The sequence below is a fragment of the Osmerus mordax genome, chromosome 26 (assembly GCF_038355195.1).
Source record: "Osmerus mordax isolate fOsmMor3 chromosome 26, fOsmMor3.pri, whole genome shotgun sequence".
Lineage (NCBI taxonomy): Eukaryota > Metazoa > Chordata > Actinopteri > Osmeriformes > Osmeridae > Osmerus > Osmerus mordax.
Genome location: NC_090075.1, coordinates 6,172,379 through 6,191,347, shown reverse-complemented (window position 1 = coordinate 6,191,347; position 18,969 = coordinate 6,172,379). Strand labels below are relative to the sequence as shown.

The following is an 18,969-nucleotide window of genomic DNA, read 5'->3' as shown; positions in this document are numbered from 1 at the left end:
TGTCTTTCAGCCAAAATATCCATAATCTGTAGTATTCCCAACTCTAACCCTTCAACCCAGCTAGGCAGTTAACTCTAACCATCTAATTTATAGAGCTATAAATATAATGCATTTCATTATTTAACTCAGACTGTCCAATGGCAGAGCGGATGATGCTGAGGGGCGGGGCCTGTCGGACACACCTCCAGAGACGTGGAGGTGGGCGGAGCTACTGAGGGAGCCATAGGGATTGGTGACGGTGCAGCAGAACACGCCCCCATCCTCTGGGAACGCCTCCGAGATCACCAACGTGCAGATCTCCTCTGGAACACAGAACAAGGGTTAGAACTCTGCAAAGCTGTGACAGACAGACGTCAGAACGTCAGAGTGCTACTGTCAGGAACACCTGCTGCATGTGAGTCACACTGTTCCAGATGGGGAAACTCTCTCTACGTGAACGTACTCAGACAAAACACACACCCTCAGACACACACCCTCAGACACGTGTGTCACAATATGGGTGAGGTCAGAACAAGGTCACAGGCTGATGATGTCAATCACGGCCAGACAGACAGCCGATGATGCAAGAGAAAGAGCAGGATAGAATCTGCGACTGTTGACAAACAAGCAAAGCTGACAGGAAGTGATGTCGCTCTTACCTGGCTCTGCAGCGGAGCGGGGCTCTGTCGGAACGCAGAGCGACAGGGAGAGAGGAGGGGAGGAAAGGGAGGTTAGAGGAGATTTTTAACAGGTTTTAGCCTGGCTCAAGGCTGGCTCAAGCCTGGCTCAAGGGCGGCTCGTCTTACTCTTCTGAAGGACGCGGAAGTCTGGGGAGTCCTGGATCTCCTGGCCCTGGCGGAACCAGCGCACCTGCAGGGGCGCGCTGCCTCGGACACGGCACTCCAGAACCACCACCTGGCCCTCCGAGGCCTGGGAGTCCACCAACACCTGGGGAAGGAGGGAGAGAGAGGACAGAAAGAGTGAGGAACAGAGAGAGAGAAAGGGACAGAGGCATGGGTGTGAGGTCAGCAGACCGACCCCAGCAATAACACTCCATCACACAGCAGCCAATCACAGGGCAGCTTGGAGTGTCACGGAGACAGAGACAGGAAGTGATCCATGAAGAGGCCCTCGTGCACTCATCCTCCCTCTCCAAGCTGTCAACACGCCTGAGTACAAACCCTCTATCAATCAGCAGTGCGTGTGTGTGTGTGTGTGTGTGTGAGGGCACATGTGTGTGGCCTAGGTGACTTCAGGGATGAGTAACTACCTACCCACTCCTGGGGGAGGACAGGACAAACAAACGTGTTGTGTAACGAGGGATGAATTAGAGGAGGAGGAGGATTTAGAGGAGAGGAGCAGAGCTCATGGCTTTGTCTGGCCTTTTTGAAGATCTTCCCCCCATTACATGACTCACTACCTGTGGTACGGAGGATAAGGGAAGGAAGGGAGGAGAGCAGGAGGGGAGAAGGAATGGAAGGAGGAGAGGAGGGAGGTGGAGAGAAGGAAGGAAGGAAGGAAGGGAGGAGGGAGGGAGGGAGGTGAATGTGCGTCTTTCTAAGTGCTTACCTTAGTGAAGACAGGGGGGGCCGCGACAGGGCCGTCGCCCCCATAGAGAGAGGAGACTGGACTCTGCATCTGAGAACACAACACACACACTCAGAATGGAACAGTTTCTGTGTGTGTGTGTGTGTGTGTGTGTACACATGTGTGTGTATGTGTGTACCCGCTGAGTGAAGGGCTGGACAAGGGTGGAACGGTGAGGTTGGGGGTCAGATGTCTTGGGGGAGGAGGAACGGATCGTCAAGGAGACAGAGGTGGTCTTTTTCTGAACCCTGTGAAAGAGACACACACAGAGAGAGAGACAGCACAGAGAGACCAGTTAAACAAGGTCCATGGTGTCCTGACCCTAACCCCACCCCTTCAGGTGAGGAGCTGATCTGGGGTTTCTCTGGTATCATATCTGCTCTCCTCTCACAGAAACAGCTGCAGTCTCTTTTCTCTACGCTACAAAACCAGTTTTTACGGTCCCATTTTCACCTCATAAATGACTAAGGGGCCTTGCAAAACGGTTTCCCCAGTGACTAGGAGGATGATGTCACTGGCAGAGAGTGCCAAGACGCTAGTAAACAGAAAAGGGAGGTGTCTGGAAGGTGAGAGATATAGAGACAGGGAGGTGAGACGTACAGACAGGGGAGGTGAGACGTAGTGTCTCAGAGGAATGGGGGTAGGGGGTCAGAGGTGAGGGGTCACATACTGAGCCATGTCTTCTGACCGGTGCTTGGACGCCGAGCCCTCTCCTTCTGAGTCTGAAGACGAAGCTCCTAAAGGGAAGCAGAGCAGACGAGGAGGAGACATCATGACATTCCAGAACCACGCAGCACATTCTAGAGCCTGCACGCCACGGTGGTTCATTTTAGAACCTGAACCTCGACACGTTCATTCCAGAACCTGTCGAACACACTCCTTTACTGAGATTCTAGAACGTTCAGGATCGTATGACCGTGACAACAAACCCTGATGATCAGAACAATAATAACCCTGGTGATGAGCAGGCTAGCCGGGGGTCCTATGCTACTCCAGCCACCTTCTATGTAGACCTCGGCCTCGGTGTGGTCGGCACCCAGGCTGTTGGACGCCACGCAGGTGTAGCGGCCCGTGTCGTCCTCGAACGCCTCGTTGATCACCAGCGTGTGCAGGTCGCCGTCGCGCCACACCTGGATGTCTGGGCTGCTGTGGAGTTCCCGGCCCTCGCAGAACCACCTGCACACACACACACACACACACACACACACACACACACACAGACAGACACACACAGACAGAAACAGACAGTGAGAGATAAGAAATGAGTGGGGGCATGTCTGAGAAAGTTTTCCCTTTTGAATAAATGGCACCCTCGGGCAACGTGTTACAGGAACCCGCCACACCTCCACCCTCCCTCCCTCCCTCCTCTTCCCCTGTCTGGGTGGTTCTATAGTGTTCGAGCCCTTCTCCACCCTTCTGAGTCTCACAGAATCGACAGTCTCTCTCGCCTCTCCTCAAACCAACTAAAAGGGAGTCAGGTGGCTGAGCGGTTAGGGAGTCGGACTCGTAATCTGAAGGTTACCGGTTCGATTCCCGGCTGTGCAAATGACGTTGTGTCCTTGGGCAAGGCACTTCACCTTACTTGCCTCGGGGGGAATGTCCCTGTACTTACTGTAAGTCGCTCTGGATAAGAGCGTCTGCTAAATGACTAAATGTAAATGAGCTACCAACTCACACACAAAAACACACGCCACACGCCCAGAGCCTATGTTTCTGTCTCCACCTCTTGACCCCAACGTGGTATTGAAGGAGGAATAGGAGGAGATACGGGAATAAATCAACCTGTCGGAAGCACAGCTGTTCCCTTCTTCTGCTCACCACCCCCGCGGGACCTTCGGGCCATCTTGGATGAAAATTCCCAGCATTCCCCTGCCTGGTCCTGCTCTGCTCTCAACACTCCTCCTGCCCGCCCTCCCCACCCCTCCCTGATCAGAGAGCTGCTCCTGAAGGTCAACTCTGGTGGAAGCAGAGAACATGAAGGTTCTGTGTGGTGGATGGAGAACCTACAGCTTGGGGGTTCGGTTGGACCAGTCAGAAACAGAATCCATTCGCTACGAGAAGCACAAGGAAACCTCACATTAATCCAGCTGTAATGGGCCTGCCATTAGACACGATGACTGAGTAAACAGTCAGATACAGATTTGTTCTTTGTTTAATTCCAACACCTCTTAGCCATGCACTGAGGAATGTCCTGAACACCAGGGAGGGGGGAGAGAAACGGAGGGAGAGAGAGAGACAGAGAGAGAGAGAGAGAGAGAGAGAGAGAGAGAGAGAGAGAAAGTGGCACACAGTCACTTTGTGAGGAATTTTAAACGCTTTTGAAGATAAAACCCTCGAACACCCAGTTCCTTTCACACACCCTGTAACACAATGACATGATGAAACACACACACAATGGTTGTGTGTAGGGTGTGTAGGGAGCCAGCAGTGCCAGAGTATCCAGAGTGTTACCTGACTGTAAGTCTAGGCCTCTCCTTTCCTCTGGAAGCAAGTGAGCCAGGTCTGAGCCCTATCACTGCTCTCCAGCTTCCTGCTACTCAACCCCACACCCCTCATCACTTAACCCTGGCCTCTCCCTACCTCTACCGGCCTCTACCTACCTCTAGAGGCTACTCCCTACCTCCCTTAGCCTCTCCAGTATGTGATTTCCCCTGCTCTTCCCTCCTCTTCACAGCTCCCCCCCCCCCCGCCCCCTCTGTCCTGGTCTCTCCTGTGTGTGCTGTGGTCTCTCACTGACCGTGTCTCTTATTTGCTGCTGTTGAAAGTTTTATGAAGCTCAGTTTCATTATAAACCCAGGAGTAGAGGCCAGAAAGAGATAGGGGTGGGAGGGGGGAGGGAGAGACAGAGAAAGAGACAGAGAAATAAAACACTAAAACACAATTACTTTACCACCTATGCAGGAAGGACTTATCTGTTATCTAGAACCTGGAGCAAACCTGGCCACCTCCCCTGGAGCTCTCTGCCCTCTCTAGAACCAGGAGCAAACCTGGCAACCTCAAAGAGGTAGGTGAGCATACAGAACGATGCTGGTGGAAGTGCTCCATGTTTAGGAGGACAGGGCTGATGGCTGGCTGAATCCTTCTCCTAGTGACAGAAAAGGCTAGAAACACTAGAGCTAGAAACACTAGAGCTAGAAACACTAGAGCTAGAAACACTAGAGCTAGAAACACTAGAGCTAGAAACACTAGAGCTAGAAACACTAGAGCTAGAAACACTAGAGCTAGAAACACTAGAGCCATTTATACAAGCTGAGAGGACAGCTGGGGGATATAGATTGTGTGTGTGTGCGGGTTTGTGTGGTTGTGCTTAAAAGAGAAAGAGCGAGAGAGAGCAAACTGTGCTGAGAGAAGTGTGTGAGGCAGCTGAAATCCCCCCCCCCCACAAACACAAAACACACACATTCCTACACACACCACTGTCACCAATATCTAAGTTTCATCAGCCCACATTATTGTAGTGATTCAAAATGTTTCAAATATGGTTCACAAACTGAAACTAACAGACGTGCACTAGTCAACATAAAAGCTAAAGATAATCTATCGTCTCCTATCAGACAAGACAGGGAAGAGTCTGAAGTGAAAGGTCAAGTATCAGTGTGTTTGTGAATACGTGTGTGTGTGTTTGTGAATGTGTGTGTGTTTGTGAGTGTGTGTGTGTGTGCGCGCGCTTTACGCTGGGAGGCCCAGGGGGCCCAGAGAAGAGCAAACACACTTAGTGCACTTTGTCAATGAGTGACATGAGAAAAAATATCCTTAGTATACACACAAACCAACTATGCTGGGGTTACGCCATCAAAACCTACAATCTTACTATCCACTCCAGCCGAGAAACAATCCTATTGTATACATATATATCACACTGCGATGTGGTTAGTCAATACAGACTGGTCCTTGACTCTGACCACTGAAATACTACAGAACTACGCACTCCTGACCCTCAATCTTCAGCTGCACTCTCTTCATGCTTCTTTACGTCGCCTTGGATAAAAGCGTCGTCTAAATGAATGAAAAGTAAACGCACAAGTATATATAGATCCCTTGCTGCAAGCTAACAGGTTCACTACACAATCTGCCTAGCAGTGGGGCTGACAGACACCAGTCATAGGACAACATTCACCCACCAAGCCAGTTAGGCTCAACTCTAACCTTAACCCCAACCACTCTACAGCACTGCCACCAGTGCAGAGTTCAGAGTTCCTTACCTGAGCTAGCGTTCAGCGGTCGCTCCCCAGTATCACCGTGATGTCACGGAAGGCTTCCTCACTCACTGAGAGACGAGCCACTAAGCCGCTACTGCAGCCTCTCACACATCCTCCCTGACACACACACACCCACCCTGACACACACTGGGAGGGAGGGAGGAAAAAGGAGGGAGGGGGCAGTTCTGAGACATGACAAATTCCACACAAGTAGAGAGAGAGAGAGAGAGAGAGAGAACTACTGAGAGAGGGGAGGAGGGGAATCTTGACTTAAACAAAGTTGGACTCTTGTCCCTTGGCATGTTTCCAGAAACCTCTCTGTCTCGTACTGACAGCATATTTGACCTGGGTGTCTCTCAGAAGAGCTTCAGACTTGCTGGTTCCAGCCCCTGGTACCCCCCCCCTCCCATCATCCCTGGTACCCCCCTCCCATCATCCCTGGTACCCCCCTTCCATCATCCCCGGTACCCCAGCCCTTCTACACCTCCCGTCTATAGAACCCCCACCCTGTCTCTATAACAGGAACACCAGAGTTCGTTGATCCAACGGTTTGTCGGTTTGCAGACCCAGTCAAGAGTGAGATACATTTACATTAAGTCATTTAGCAGACGCTCTTATCCAGAGCGACTTACAGTAAGTACAGGGACATTCCCCCCGAGGCAAGTAGGGTGAAGTGCCTTGCCCAAGGACACAACGTCATTTGGCACGGCCGGGAATCGAACTGGCAACCTTCAGATTACTAGCCCTATTCCCTAACCGCTCAGCCATCTGACTCCCCTACGTGTGTAGGCCACTCCTGGCTGGTGAAAATAGAGATGAGATAGAAATAGACCACTTAGAGCAGGCAGCACCTGGCTGGCTGGAACAGATGGCCCTGAACTCTGCATGATTGTACCCCATGGACGGACACACACACACTGTGCTTGGTTGTATTTGTGCGTTTATGGTTTCTAAATCATGATGGGGTCTGTTAAGCCATTTTTCTAAAAGGTTCAAGGTCAATGCAATGAGCATATACAGATTCCTCAATTTGATAGGAAATACTTAACCCCCCCCCCCCCACACACACACACACACACACACACACACACACACACACACACACACACACACACACACACACAGAGCTTTAAAAGCACAATCCTATTACAAATTTCCAAACAATCTTGCATGGAATCACACCCGCGCACACACACTGTATCACTGTTTAGAAGGTCACATCCGGGTCACATGACACCACATGGAGATGGGACCGCGTTGTCACGACAACCCCTTGTATTCTCCAGGGCAACCAAACAATGCAGACTCAGAGACATGGAGGCTGGCTGGCTGAGGGGACATTTAAATCAACAGATGTGCTGATCAGTCAGACATTAATTCCAGCTACGCAGGCCAGCAGTGGAGGGTCATGTTCACAGATCTGTTCCACACAAACGACAAGCAGACCCCTTAACTACGGAGGAAATAAACACTGTTGTCTGGAAAGGTTGTTTTTCTGCTGAACAACTGCTGTTGAATCATTACCAAATCACAACAGAATCACTAATGAATCGGTACAGATTCACAAATGAATTGTGACTGAATCAGCCTGGATGTTTTGTCTCCGAGCTCACATCTCCTCTTCCTGCTCGTTAGAGGAGAGGTTCTACAGCGAGGACATCAAACACACTTGGAACCATCTGGAGCCCAAGACAACTTAATCTTTCCCTAAACGCACACACATACACACTCTCCACCTCTCCTCCTCTCCTCTCCTTCCCATTAAACTGAGTCTCCTGTCCTGACCCCATGTCTGTCTCTATGACATCATCACTGAATTACAGGGGAGGGGAGAAGGAAGGAGAGGAGGGGAGAGGAGACCGTGTGAGAGGGAGCTTTCCATGAGCTGTAATGTTGTCACATATCGGGAGAAGATGTTTATGAGTCCCATATCATGTTCGAGACGTCGTAAAGCAGACCCTGGAGACACACGTGCACACCACACACACGTAAATCTAACCCTGGCACACACACCACCACCAAATCCTGACACACACCATCACATGCCCTGGCAGGCTGGCACACACACACACCAGCCCTGGCACATTCACAAGAATGCTGACCGGCTGAAAACCCCCTCAGTGTCAGATCAAAGGGACAGATGACTGGGTTTGGTAACCATGGTAACCCCGCCTGATCTGCCATGATGGATGGCTATCGAGTCACCCAGCAGGTGAGCACGGGAATGCGGCCCAGAACACTGATCCCAGCCCAGCCCCAGGGTTTCTGCTGACTCACACCCCCTGACTAGAGTAATAACACTGCACACATTTAGCAGATGCTTTTATCCAAAGCAACATACGGGGGCGGGGGGGGAGATTTGAACCTGGGATCTCTTGTTCCACAGTCTAATGTTCTACCACTGGAGCTACAGCCACCTCAAACTGATCCCAGAGCAGAAGCAGACAGCTGCACCTGGAGAGACAGCTTGTTTGATCTCATATCAACTTTTAAGTCTGTGTGACGGACAGTAAAGTATGCCTGCAGCCATGTAGAAAACGTTTGTGGTCAAACACACTCGTGCACAGAAACGGAAGTCAAACACAGGGCACAGTAAAGACCCCCTGTAGTGAGAGAACAGGGACTAGGAGACACAGGGCACCGTAAAGACCCCCTGTAGTGAGAGAACAGGGACTAGGAGACACAGGGCACAGTAAAGACCCCCTGTAGTGAGAGAACAGGGACTAGGAGACACAGGGCACAGTAAAGACCCCCTGTAGTGAGAGAACAGGGACTAGGAGACACAGGGCACAGTAAAGACCCCCTGTAGTGAGAGAACAGGGACTAGGAGACACAGGGCACAGTAAAGACCCCCTGTAGTGAGAGAACAGGGACTAGGAGACACTGGGCACAGTAAAGACCCCCTGTAGTGAAAGAACAGGGACTAGGAGACACAGGGCACAGTAAAGACCGCCTGTAGTGAGAGAACAGGGACTAGGAGACACAGGGCACAGTAAAGACCCCCTGTAGTGAGAGAACAGGGACTAGGAGACACAGGGCACAGTAAAGACCCCCTGTAGTGAGAGAACAGGGACTAGGAGACACAGGGCACAGTAAAGACCCCCTGTAGTGAGAGAACAGGGACTAGGAGACACAGGGCACAGTAAAGACCCCCTGTTTTGAGAGAACAGGGACTAGGAGACACAGGGCACAGTAAAGACCCCCTGTAGTGAGAGAACAGGGACTAGGAGACACAGGGCACAGTAAAGACCCCCTGTTTTGAGAGAACAGGGACTAGGAGACACAGGGTACAGTAAAGACCCCCTGTAGTGAGAGAACAGGGACTAGGAGACACTGGGCACAGTAAAGACCCCCTGTAGTGAGAGAACAGGGACTAGGAGACACTGGGCACAGTAAAGACCCCCTGTAGTGAGAGAACAGGGACTAGGAGACACTGGGCACAGTAAAGACCCCCTGTAGTGAGAGAACAGGGACTAGGAGACACTGGGCACAGTAAAGACCCCCTGTAGTGAGAGAACAGGGACTGGGAGACACTGGGCACAGTAAAGACCCCCTGTAGTGAGAGAACAGGGACTAGGAGACACTGGGCTGCTCAACTGAATACTGATGTTTGTGACCTAGTGGACGGGCGTGGTGTGTTTCAAGTGTGATATGTGTGCTGATTGGTGTGTGCGAGGGTGGAGGGCGTGTGTGATGATGAGGTGTAAGTGTTTACCTAAGGAGCTTAAGAGGAACATCTCTCACGCTCTGAGAGCTCTCAGCGCCTGTGGTTTCAAGTTACCCTCCCCTTCCTCCTCCTCCTCCTCCTCCTCCACCCTCCTCCTCCTCCCCCTCGCCCCAGTCTCCAGGTGTTCTGCGGTAAGACTCCTCCACCCTGCAAGTCTCCTCCACCCTGCATGACTGCAGCCTTTGTCTACCAGGGACATGCTTTGTATCCGACCTGGTATTCTACTCAACTCTAGAGAGCTCCCTTCCAGAACCCTCTCTTGCTTTCTCTCCATCCTTTTGTTTTTTTACCGTCCTACCCCACTCCCCCTCTCTCTACCCTACCCACCCTCTAATTCTCCTCTCTAACCACCCTCTCTCCTCTCTACCCACCCTCTCATTCTCCTCTCTAACCACCCTCTCTCCTTCTCTCTATACCACCCTCTAGTTCTCCTCTCTAACCACCCTCTCTCCTTCTCTCTACCCACCCTCTCATTCTCCTCTCTAACCACCCTCTCTCCTTCTCCTCTCTAACCACCCTCTCTCCTTCTCTCTACCCAGCCTCTCTCCTTCTCTCTACCCAGCCTCTCTCCTTCTCTCTACCCAGCCTCTCTTCTCCTCTCTAATCACCCTCTCTCCTTCTCTCTACCCAGCCTCTCTTCACCCTCTCTCCTTCTCTCTACCCACGCTCTTCTCTTCTCGCTCCTCTCACCACACCCTATTCTGGTCCTTTACTGAAAGCCCTCCACTAGACCACAACTATAATTACAGTCTCTGCAGTCACATGGCACAAACAATAAATCACACACACAGGAACGCACACACTCTTATATACACACAGGGAAAAACGCACACACACTTCTGCTACACACTCTTTTATGCACAAAATCTCACCCACGCATGCACACAGATGCGTACACACACACACACACACACACACACACACACAGTGAGGGGTTATGGGGGTCATGGTTGAAAGGAAGTTGGGAATATCTTCTGTTAGTGTCCCAGTGAGAAACAGAATGACGCATCTGAAGGGAGAACTGCTGATCGCCCGGTCTGTGTGTGTGTGTGTGTGTGAGAAAGAGTGTGTGTGTGTGTGAGAGAGAAAGAATGTGTGTGTGTGTATTTACAGGCCTGCAAGGGTGTCAGTCTGACGTAGAAGTCAGTTCTCACCATGCTGACCTGGGTGCACGTGTGTGTGTGTGTGTGGGACCATGCTCGTTTGTGTGTATGTGTGTGCATATGCGTGTGTTTGTGCAGTAATAAGGCCAGAACTTTAATGAACAGCAGGACTGGCTGCTAAGTGCTGTACCCTGTTAGCTCACTGCATTCTTACACAGCAACATGTTACCTAAACACTCACACACACACCGTCGTGCACCAAGGTCAGTCTTCAGCATGGTGAGAACTAACTTAGACGTCAGACTGACACCCTCACAGGCCTGTAAATACACACACACACACACACGCCATGCTGACGCCTAAAGGAGGGACACACAGTGTGTGTAGATGAAAACACAACCTTCCTTGGTAAAAGTATGTTTGTTCTCCTGAGGGGAAGCAGAGAAGCTGGTCTTTTTAAACAGGGATCATATATTTGATACATTCCAACGTGGGTTTCAGGAATGGCGTCTGTTGGAGAATACTGCCTTGTTTGGGACTCTTCCCAGAATTCCTCCTGGCTCCTCCAGTTCCTGTGTGTGTGTGTCTGTGTGTGTCTGTGTGTGTGTGTGTGTGTGTGTGTGTGTGTGAGAGAGAAAGTGTGCATGTATGTCTGTGTGTATGTGAGCTTGTGCGTGAGTGTGAGAATGCGAGCATGTGTATTTGTGTGTGAGTGTCTACGTGTGTGTGTGTGTGTGTACGTGTGAGTTTGAGTGTGTCGTGTATAATGTGTGTTCCTGCACACAGCTGCCTCCTTCCTTCTCTCTCCTAGTTTAGAAGAGGCCTTGTTAGCAAGACGAGCCTGCATGGTAATTACATGACGCAGCTACAGAATGTCTTTGATGGAACTCAACCATTAAAGATGCATTTCCCCTGTCTGTGTGGCAGCGAGACTCTCTGTGGTCAAGAATAGCTGTAACACAGGACACAGACAACCTCCAGCGACCCCCGCGGCCCACCCCCCAGCCCAGGAAAGCCAGGCTCGGCAGGACTCCCAGCCCTGAGTCAGTACACAAGAGGAGGGGTACGTGGGGGGGGATATCTGACAGGTCTGGCAACCCATCAAAGCCCAGACTCAAGAGGGGAAATGGGAAGGTAGAGATCAGAGGTGTAGGAAATAATAGAGATGCAGTACACACGCACGCACACAGGAACATACACCCATACGTAGGAACATTCTGAGGTAGGTGTATGTGTCTGCCCGTGTGGGTGTGTGTTATGGTTGGAATTAAAGCCATAGAAACCAAGATGAGGCAGTTCTCTTCTCCACTCCTCCCCTCAGCAAATGTGGGGTGTGCGCACACACACCCACACTCCCCACCCAGGTAGAACACACACATACACACGCACACAGCTTGCACGCAGGCACGTACACATGCATGTATATCCAGCTGGTGTCTCTGCTGGTATCTCTCGCTTGATAAGATTAGCAGGAGGATGCTAAGAAACATGACAGACACAAAAAATGGTTCACTTGCCTTACAGGTCAGCACACTCACACGCACCAAACCTGGCCCACCTGACCGACTTCTAGGAGGTCATAAACCATCTCCGGCAACAGAGTAGCTGAATGCCCTACATCACCACGACCCTTCAGTTGACACCCCCCCCCCCCTCCTCCTCCTCCTCCTCTCCCCGTCACTCCCCCGGTCCCCCCCCCCCTCCTCCTCCTCTCCCCGTCACTCCCCCGGTCCCCCCCCAAGGTCTGAAGGCCCTGCCAGGCTCTGTCAGTGTTCTTGTGTGTTTGTCTCAGAGAGAGATGGATGAAGAGCAGAGGAGCACACTGTTTACAGGAACTCCACTCACATTCTCCATGAGCTGGGTTAGAGGCCGTCTGTGTTTACCTCCCCCCACCTCCCCCCCGTTCCCACCTCCCCCCGTTCCCACCTCCCCCCGTTCCCACATCCCACCTCCCAATCCCCCCCCCCCCCCCGGATCACAAATAGAAACCCAGACAGGTGGTGATATACTTTCACAACATGTGTCCTTCAAGTGTTCAGGACTTCCTGGACAGTTCAGCTGGTGCTGTTGACTAATACTGACAAGACAAGGTTTCCCAACGAGATCACCTCAGAGGCCAACCCCAACACCACACTGCCCCCTGGTGGCAAGAGGGAGCAGAGGGGCACTGCTACCTGGACACAGTGCACCGGTCTGCAGTCACACACAGTCACAACGACTGCTGCTCTCTCTAGAACCAGAGGGCTGTCTAGTGGGGATCAAACAACAACAGCAAAATGTGAATTATAATAAATAGAAGTATAATAACAAGTGTGCAGAACACACAGACTCAAACAATGGCAGGGAGGTTTGGTATTCTGCGTGGTGATTGTTTTCGTATGTTTCCCTTCCCTCCTTCCTCTCTTCGTTCCCTCTCTCTATCCCCCTGTCCTCTCTTACTTCTCTCCCACCTCCGCAGAGCCTTAACGGTTTCACTTCCATTTAGTCTCTTCACGTTCTCTTCACTTCCTCTCTCCTCTTATCCCCTCTTCCTCCTTCCGGACCTCTGCTCCACCATTCAATTCACCGAGAAGGTGAGGAGAGGTAGAAAGAGGGAGGGGTGGAGAGAGGAAGAGGTTGAGAGCAGGGGCGGTTCTACATGGGGGCCTACATGGGCCAGTGCCCCTGTAAAAATGTCCCTGCCCCCCCCTGTGACCCCCCTGAGCTGACTGAACAAAAAAGTAAAAAAAGTAGTCATCTAGTAGTCATCATGAAATGAGGAAGGGACATTGCAGCCTTTTTTGCCCCAGTAAATAAAAAAGTTAGAGAAACATATCAAAGTATTGAGAGAGCTGAGGAGCTGGAAGAGGGAGAGCCAGAGCCGTTTGTATGATTTTAATGTAAAGCAAAATTAAAGTATTTAATGTTTAAATATCATTTGTTTATGTTTTTTAATGTGCCCCTCTGATTAAACACTGGCCCCCCCTTGGCCCCCCCAGTAAAATTTGTCTAGAACCGCCACTGATTGAGAGAGGTGGAGATGTGGAGAAAGGGAGAGGTATAAAGGGAGAGAGGAAGAGGTTGAGAGGTGGAAAAAGGGAGAGGTATATAGAGGGATAGGTGGAGAGAAGGAAAGCACTGTGTCATGGCATTGCCGTCATTCCGGGTTGTGGCTCCTGTGAGCCTGGGCTCTATTAATACAGGAGAGGAGGAGGCCTCTTATAGCCCAGCAGAGATCCATGTCCCAGCACACACCCCCCCCCCCCACACACTCCACTCCCCACTCCCACCCAGGTCTCTCTCCTCTGGGTCACAAAACACTCCGGGGGGACAGGACCTCAACAAACACACACCCCTCCCCCCCACCTCCCTCCTGCATCCTCTCCTTCTCTCCTACCCTCCTCTTCTCTCTTCTTCTCTCCTACCCTCCTCTTCTTCTCATGCTCTACTCTTCCTCTTCTGCTCCACCTCTTCTCCTGTGCTCCTGTCTTCCTCCCTACCCTACCCCACCTTCCCTCCTCTTGCTCTCCCCTCCAACTCTCCCCCTCTTTCTCCCCTCCACCCTGCAGGGGCTGGCTGGGGGCTAATATCTCCCTCAGTGAGCATGTATCTAGTACGTCTCTATGTTTAACAGAGCAGCACCACAGTAAACAACGTCATGGAAGAAGACACACTCAGACACCAGAGAGAGAAAGAGGTTATTTATAGTTTGTGTGGAGGGGCCGTCCAGAAGGCAACAGACAGGGAGTGTTGTCCCTTAGGAAGGTGCAGCTATCGAAGGAACCCTCTGACCCGGCAGCACCTGGCTGCTCGCTAGCCTCGATGCTAATCGCTAGCAGCTAACCACTGCCTGCTGACCGCCCAGCCTCGATGCTAAGTGCTGGCCGCTAGCTGCTAACCTCTGGTTGCTAACCGCTAGCCACCAAAACGCCACCTGCAAACCTTTAGACGCTAACCATGATGACACAGAGTGGAACTCCCCTTCACACAGTGCCAGAGTTCTGAGAACGACCTGTCAACAAGACAACTCATACCTCCTGCTGCTCCCCCCCCCCCTTCTAAATTCCTGCATTACCCCTCTCTCTTGAACCCTCTCTCTACCACACACTCCCCAGAGGAAATCACTCTCCTCTAAGGACCCACTCTCCTCTAGAGACACACTTTCTAGAGTTCTGCTCTTCTCTACAGACCCACTCTCCTGGGACAGGAAAGAACTAGCGGCAGACCAACAGGGACATCAACTGTCTTGCAACAGACTAAATATAGAGCATCTGTAACTGTACTTCTCAGTCAGACTTCGTCTGGACCATAGATACAGTGTAGTAGACAAGAGTGCGAATTATACAATGACAATTGTGGGGGTCAACTTCTTTTCCAGGGCGTGTATCGACCCCCACCCCCACCCCCCCCGACCTGTGGTTTTTACCTCTTTTGGGGGGGTCCAAGTCTTAATTAGGGGTGTCAGACCCCCCAAACCCCCCCGTAACTCGCACCCTGGTAGTAAACACACACACACACACCACCGTACTGCTCAAGTCTAGTGCGCAGAACACACAGGCCAGAACTAAAGTGTGTGTATGTGAGAGACACAGAGAGAGATCAAGTCTGGTGTGTGGAATGTGTGTATATATATAGATACTGTTAAAACAAATTGATAGATGTGTGTGTAATCTTTTAAACAGTGTAGTCAGTGCTCCTGTGCTACGGTGGGTGCTAACCAGTGATTATCCTGCCCTGTGCTCTCTAGAACATTCCATAACAGCATAACAGACAAGCACTGCCCCAGAATCCTCCAGTGTTCACCATCTTGAAACACACAGTGCTGACACATGTACCATGGACAACCAGGGTGTGTTTTGTGGTTTTATTGATCTATTTATTGCTTGATGTCTTTTTTCCTTGCCCACCGAGGGCGCACTGTGTAAAAAAATATTGAACATGTTTTTTTTATGACTATTCTTACACAGTTAGATCTGTCTTCTGATTCTATGGTGAGGTCCACCCACTCAGAAACTTCTACAAGGTGTCATGGTTCAATAACTTAAATAAAATAAAATAAAAACTTGTTAGCCTTAATGATACAATCACGTGAGCTAAAGATTTTCCCACATCACTCCACAGATGAGGAGGAACTTCATGAGGGACCAACAGTTCAGCTTCATTAGAAGAAAAAAACACAGATCATGTGACCACACAAACCGAAAAAAATAAGTGATAAAGGTGAACTCCCTTACCTGACCAATGGCAGGGGGTTTCCTGTCACCCTGCACTCCAGCTTGATGGGGCTCCCCTCGGACACCTCCTGGCTCTTCAGCTTCTGGGAAAAGCGAGGGGGGGAGAGCTCCCCCAGCCCCCTAGCTCCCTCCCCCACCCCATGACCCCCCTCCGGTGTTGGCCCCTCCCCCAGCCCCGGAGGCTGACCACATGGAGGAGGCTGGGGCTGCGAGGGAGCAGACCCGGAGCCTTGGTGGGTGGGGCCTAATTCCTGGTTAGCGGGTCCTGATCCCTGGCGGGCAGGGCCAGAGGCTGAGGGGGCGGGGCGGTGGGCACGGGGGGACAGGTATCCGCTGTCGGGGGAGGAGGAGTCATCGTCCACCTGCTGCTCCAGCCGCGCGGAGCCCTTAAAGATGGAGGACAGCTCCTCGATGAAGGTGGCGGCCCGGCTGCAGAACTCCGTGGCGGATGCCGCACGCTCGTTCAGCTCCAGGCCCGCGTGCACCAGCCTCGGCTTGTCCTGCTTGTACACCGGGGGGATGCTCTTGTGACAGATAAACTTTTCAGGCGAGGCTGGGGATCCGAATGAGGCCTGCTGGGGCCTGGTTAGGAGGACGCTCTGGCTGGAGGTGACCTTTACTGGGACTCCCTGGTCTGGGGAGAGGGGTTTACTGTGCTGGGGTGGGACAAGGGGAGTGCTGGGGCTGTCTATAAGGGGGAGGTTGTGGGGGAGGGCCAGCTCGTGGGGGGAGGTGGGCGTTCGGGGGTCTCCTGGAGTCTCCCCGAAGGCCTCGAAGGCCAGATCCAGACTGCGGTGAATCTCCTCCGCACTGAGGAACGCAGAGAGCTGGGAGAAATCTCCTGAATCCAGCTCCGCCGATGCCGCCGAGTCCAGGAAGAGATCCCCCTCAGAAGACGCCTCCGAGAACACGCCCCCATCCCCCTCCAGTCCCCCGCCTCCTTCCGGATCCTTCAGCAGCACAGATAAGGGGAGTGGCTGGTTCCAGCTCCCGTCTTGCATCCTGTAACACACAAACATGCGCGTACACACACACACACACACAGTTATGGTGGAATGAGAAGTACCACAAGCTGGACACCAAATATAAAAAAGACTTCCATGTTGAACAATGGATCCACACAAACTGCACACACACACACCCTGTACACACACACCCTGTACACACACACACAGTAGCGTGAGGATGCGTCAGTCTGGTACACAGTGGGAACAGCTGCGGGTGTTAACACGCCTGCTGGGGGCTCCTAGTTGGCATGACTGGCATCTGTCACTCTCTCCCTCCTTCTCGGCTTCAATATTTTCCCTATCTCTCTACCTGTCAATCTAACTATTCAAATTTTCTACCCCTCTCTCTGCGTCTCTCAATGTAATTTTGTAAATATAAATCTCTCTCTACTCATGCCATTATATAAATATTCTCCCTCTCTTTCAAGATTAATAATAATGTATTCACTTAGCAGTTGAAAGCGGCATACAGGGGGGATTTGAAATTATGACCTCTTGATCTGCAGTCAGATTCATTCTAATGCTCCCCCACTGAGCTATACATATCCCCAAACACCATAGTTCCAAAGGTCAATGAGGTAATTCCACAGCTGAATACAGAACTAGGCAGGATATTCTTAAACAAAAAAACGGGACCAGTTCCTTTCAGGTGGGGGGGGGGGGGGGGGTAATAGACATGTGACAGGAAATCAGATATGTTTACAGGTTAGCATGCTGCATGTCAGCATGTCAGATTGGCTCAGTGCTTTGGTAGGTGTCGTTGGTACTATACTGGTATGTTTCAGAATCAGGACCGATAAGATGTATGTAAGTGTGTGTGTGTGGTGGGTAGTAAATGTGTGCTTGGAGTGTGTGTGTGCAAGTGTGTGTGTCAGTGGGGGTATAGATACCAGAGTGTGACATTCTGCCTGCCATGGCGTCCTGAAGACCAGCTGTTGTTATTTTTAATTCCCCCGGGCTACGTTATACAGCAGTAGTGCAATCTAACACACATACACACTTTCATGCACACAAACCCAAGCACACACACACACCATACAGAAACTCTGTCAGACACACACAAACACACACACACGTCATAATGTATAACAAACACATATACTGATCAATGCCTTCAGTGTACCACACTTTCACACAGACATGCACACTGAGGGAGTCTGAGGTCTTGCTGTCATTCAAAAGAGTAAAACAGAAAGAAGGAAACTAGAATGATTGACAGAAGGTCAGTTACTGCCACAGTCAACTGAATGGAGTAGAGCCCACCTCAGACTTTCTCTACTTTGAAACCAACACCTCAGAAGACCAGATGAATATTAGCCCGTAACTAAATATGTTGCCCATGGTGGTGGCCTTACTGAGACTGCAAAGTAAGTCCACAGTGCAAAACAGGGCTCTTCTCATGTAATTATCGGCAACAACTGTCCTACACGAGTGCACAAGCATACTTGTTCTGTGATGCCTCAAACCTCAAAGGGATTCTTCCACTATGAGGAAACCAATCCTTCGGAACATTCCGGTATTACCGCCAGCAAAAGAAACGCCAAAGAGTCGGACCCTACCTTCTAGTGTTCAGTATTCTCCCAGTACAGCGAGCCCAGCTTTCTCAGGTGAAGTGTGTGTGAGCACAAATAACAATAACGTCAAGCGTCTCTTTCCAGAAGAGCTGCCTTTTTGGTTGGGCAGTTATAGGAGGTACTTGTAGCGGTTTGGGGTCCACTGGAGTGTCCTGCTGTCCCATCTGTCCCTGCTCTGACCACTCACTGTGTGGGGCTATATTTGGCCCCTGGTTCAGGTTACACTGCCAGAACGCTGAGGGAGAGGGAGAGAGGAAGAGAGAGAGGGTTAGAGAGTGGAGGGGGAGAGAGGGGAGAGAGTGTGAGGTAAAGAGAGTTGGAGAAAGAGAGGTAGACAGAGAGATGAAGTAAGAGAGAAATATTAGACAGTAGAGGCTAAACATAACGGAACAGATTCTTAAGATGATGACGAGTAAAGACAAACATAAACACAAGGAATAATCACCTTTAGGGTGGCCCCAACTCTACATTGCACCCAGAGACACTATGACCGACACAAAGGATTTGTGAAATAATAATGAGCTCTCTATCTCCTGCACAGTGAGCATCTGGCAACTGTAACCCCGGTGACAGCATGCTG

The 18,969-nt window shown here is 51.1% G+C and overlaps 1 protein-coding gene across 8 annotated transcripts in view; it reads right to left on the bottom strand.

The window, feature by feature from the left end:
• Nucleotides 1–18,499, bottom strand: part of palld (palladin, cytoskeletal associated protein) — a 37,822-nt gene extending 19,323 nt beyond the window's left edge. For 5 of the 8 annotated variants that reach the window (XM_067229614.1, XM_067229616.1, XM_067229617.1 and 2 more), the window contains exons 1-9: nucleotides 18,375–18,499; nucleotides 15,809–16,810; nucleotides 2,567–2,742; nucleotides 2,237–2,303; nucleotides 1,706–1,814; nucleotides 1,549–1,617; nucleotides 786–927; nucleotides 639–662; nucleotides 183–302 (exon numbers count right to left, since the gene is read on the bottom strand). In XM_067229614.1, the coding sequence (XP_067085715.1) occupies nucleotides 183–302; nucleotides 639–662; nucleotides 786–927; nucleotides 1,549–1,617; nucleotides 1,706–1,814; nucleotides 2,237–2,303; nucleotides 2,567–2,742; nucleotides 15,809–16,809 (1,708 nt within the window). In that variant the 5' untranslated portion in view covers nucleotide 16,810; nucleotides 18,375–18,499. Of the gene's footprint in view, nucleotides 1–125; nucleotides 303–638; nucleotides 663–785; nucleotides 928–1,548; nucleotides 1,618–1,705; nucleotides 1,815–2,236; nucleotides 2,304–2,566; nucleotides 2,743–15,808; nucleotides 16,811–18,374 lie in introns of those variants that run through there. The other 3 variants (XM_067229621.1, XM_067229619.1, XM_067229620.1) reach the window with 3 other exon arrangements.
• Between the last annotated feature and the right edge of the window lie 470 nt (nucleotides 18,500–18,969).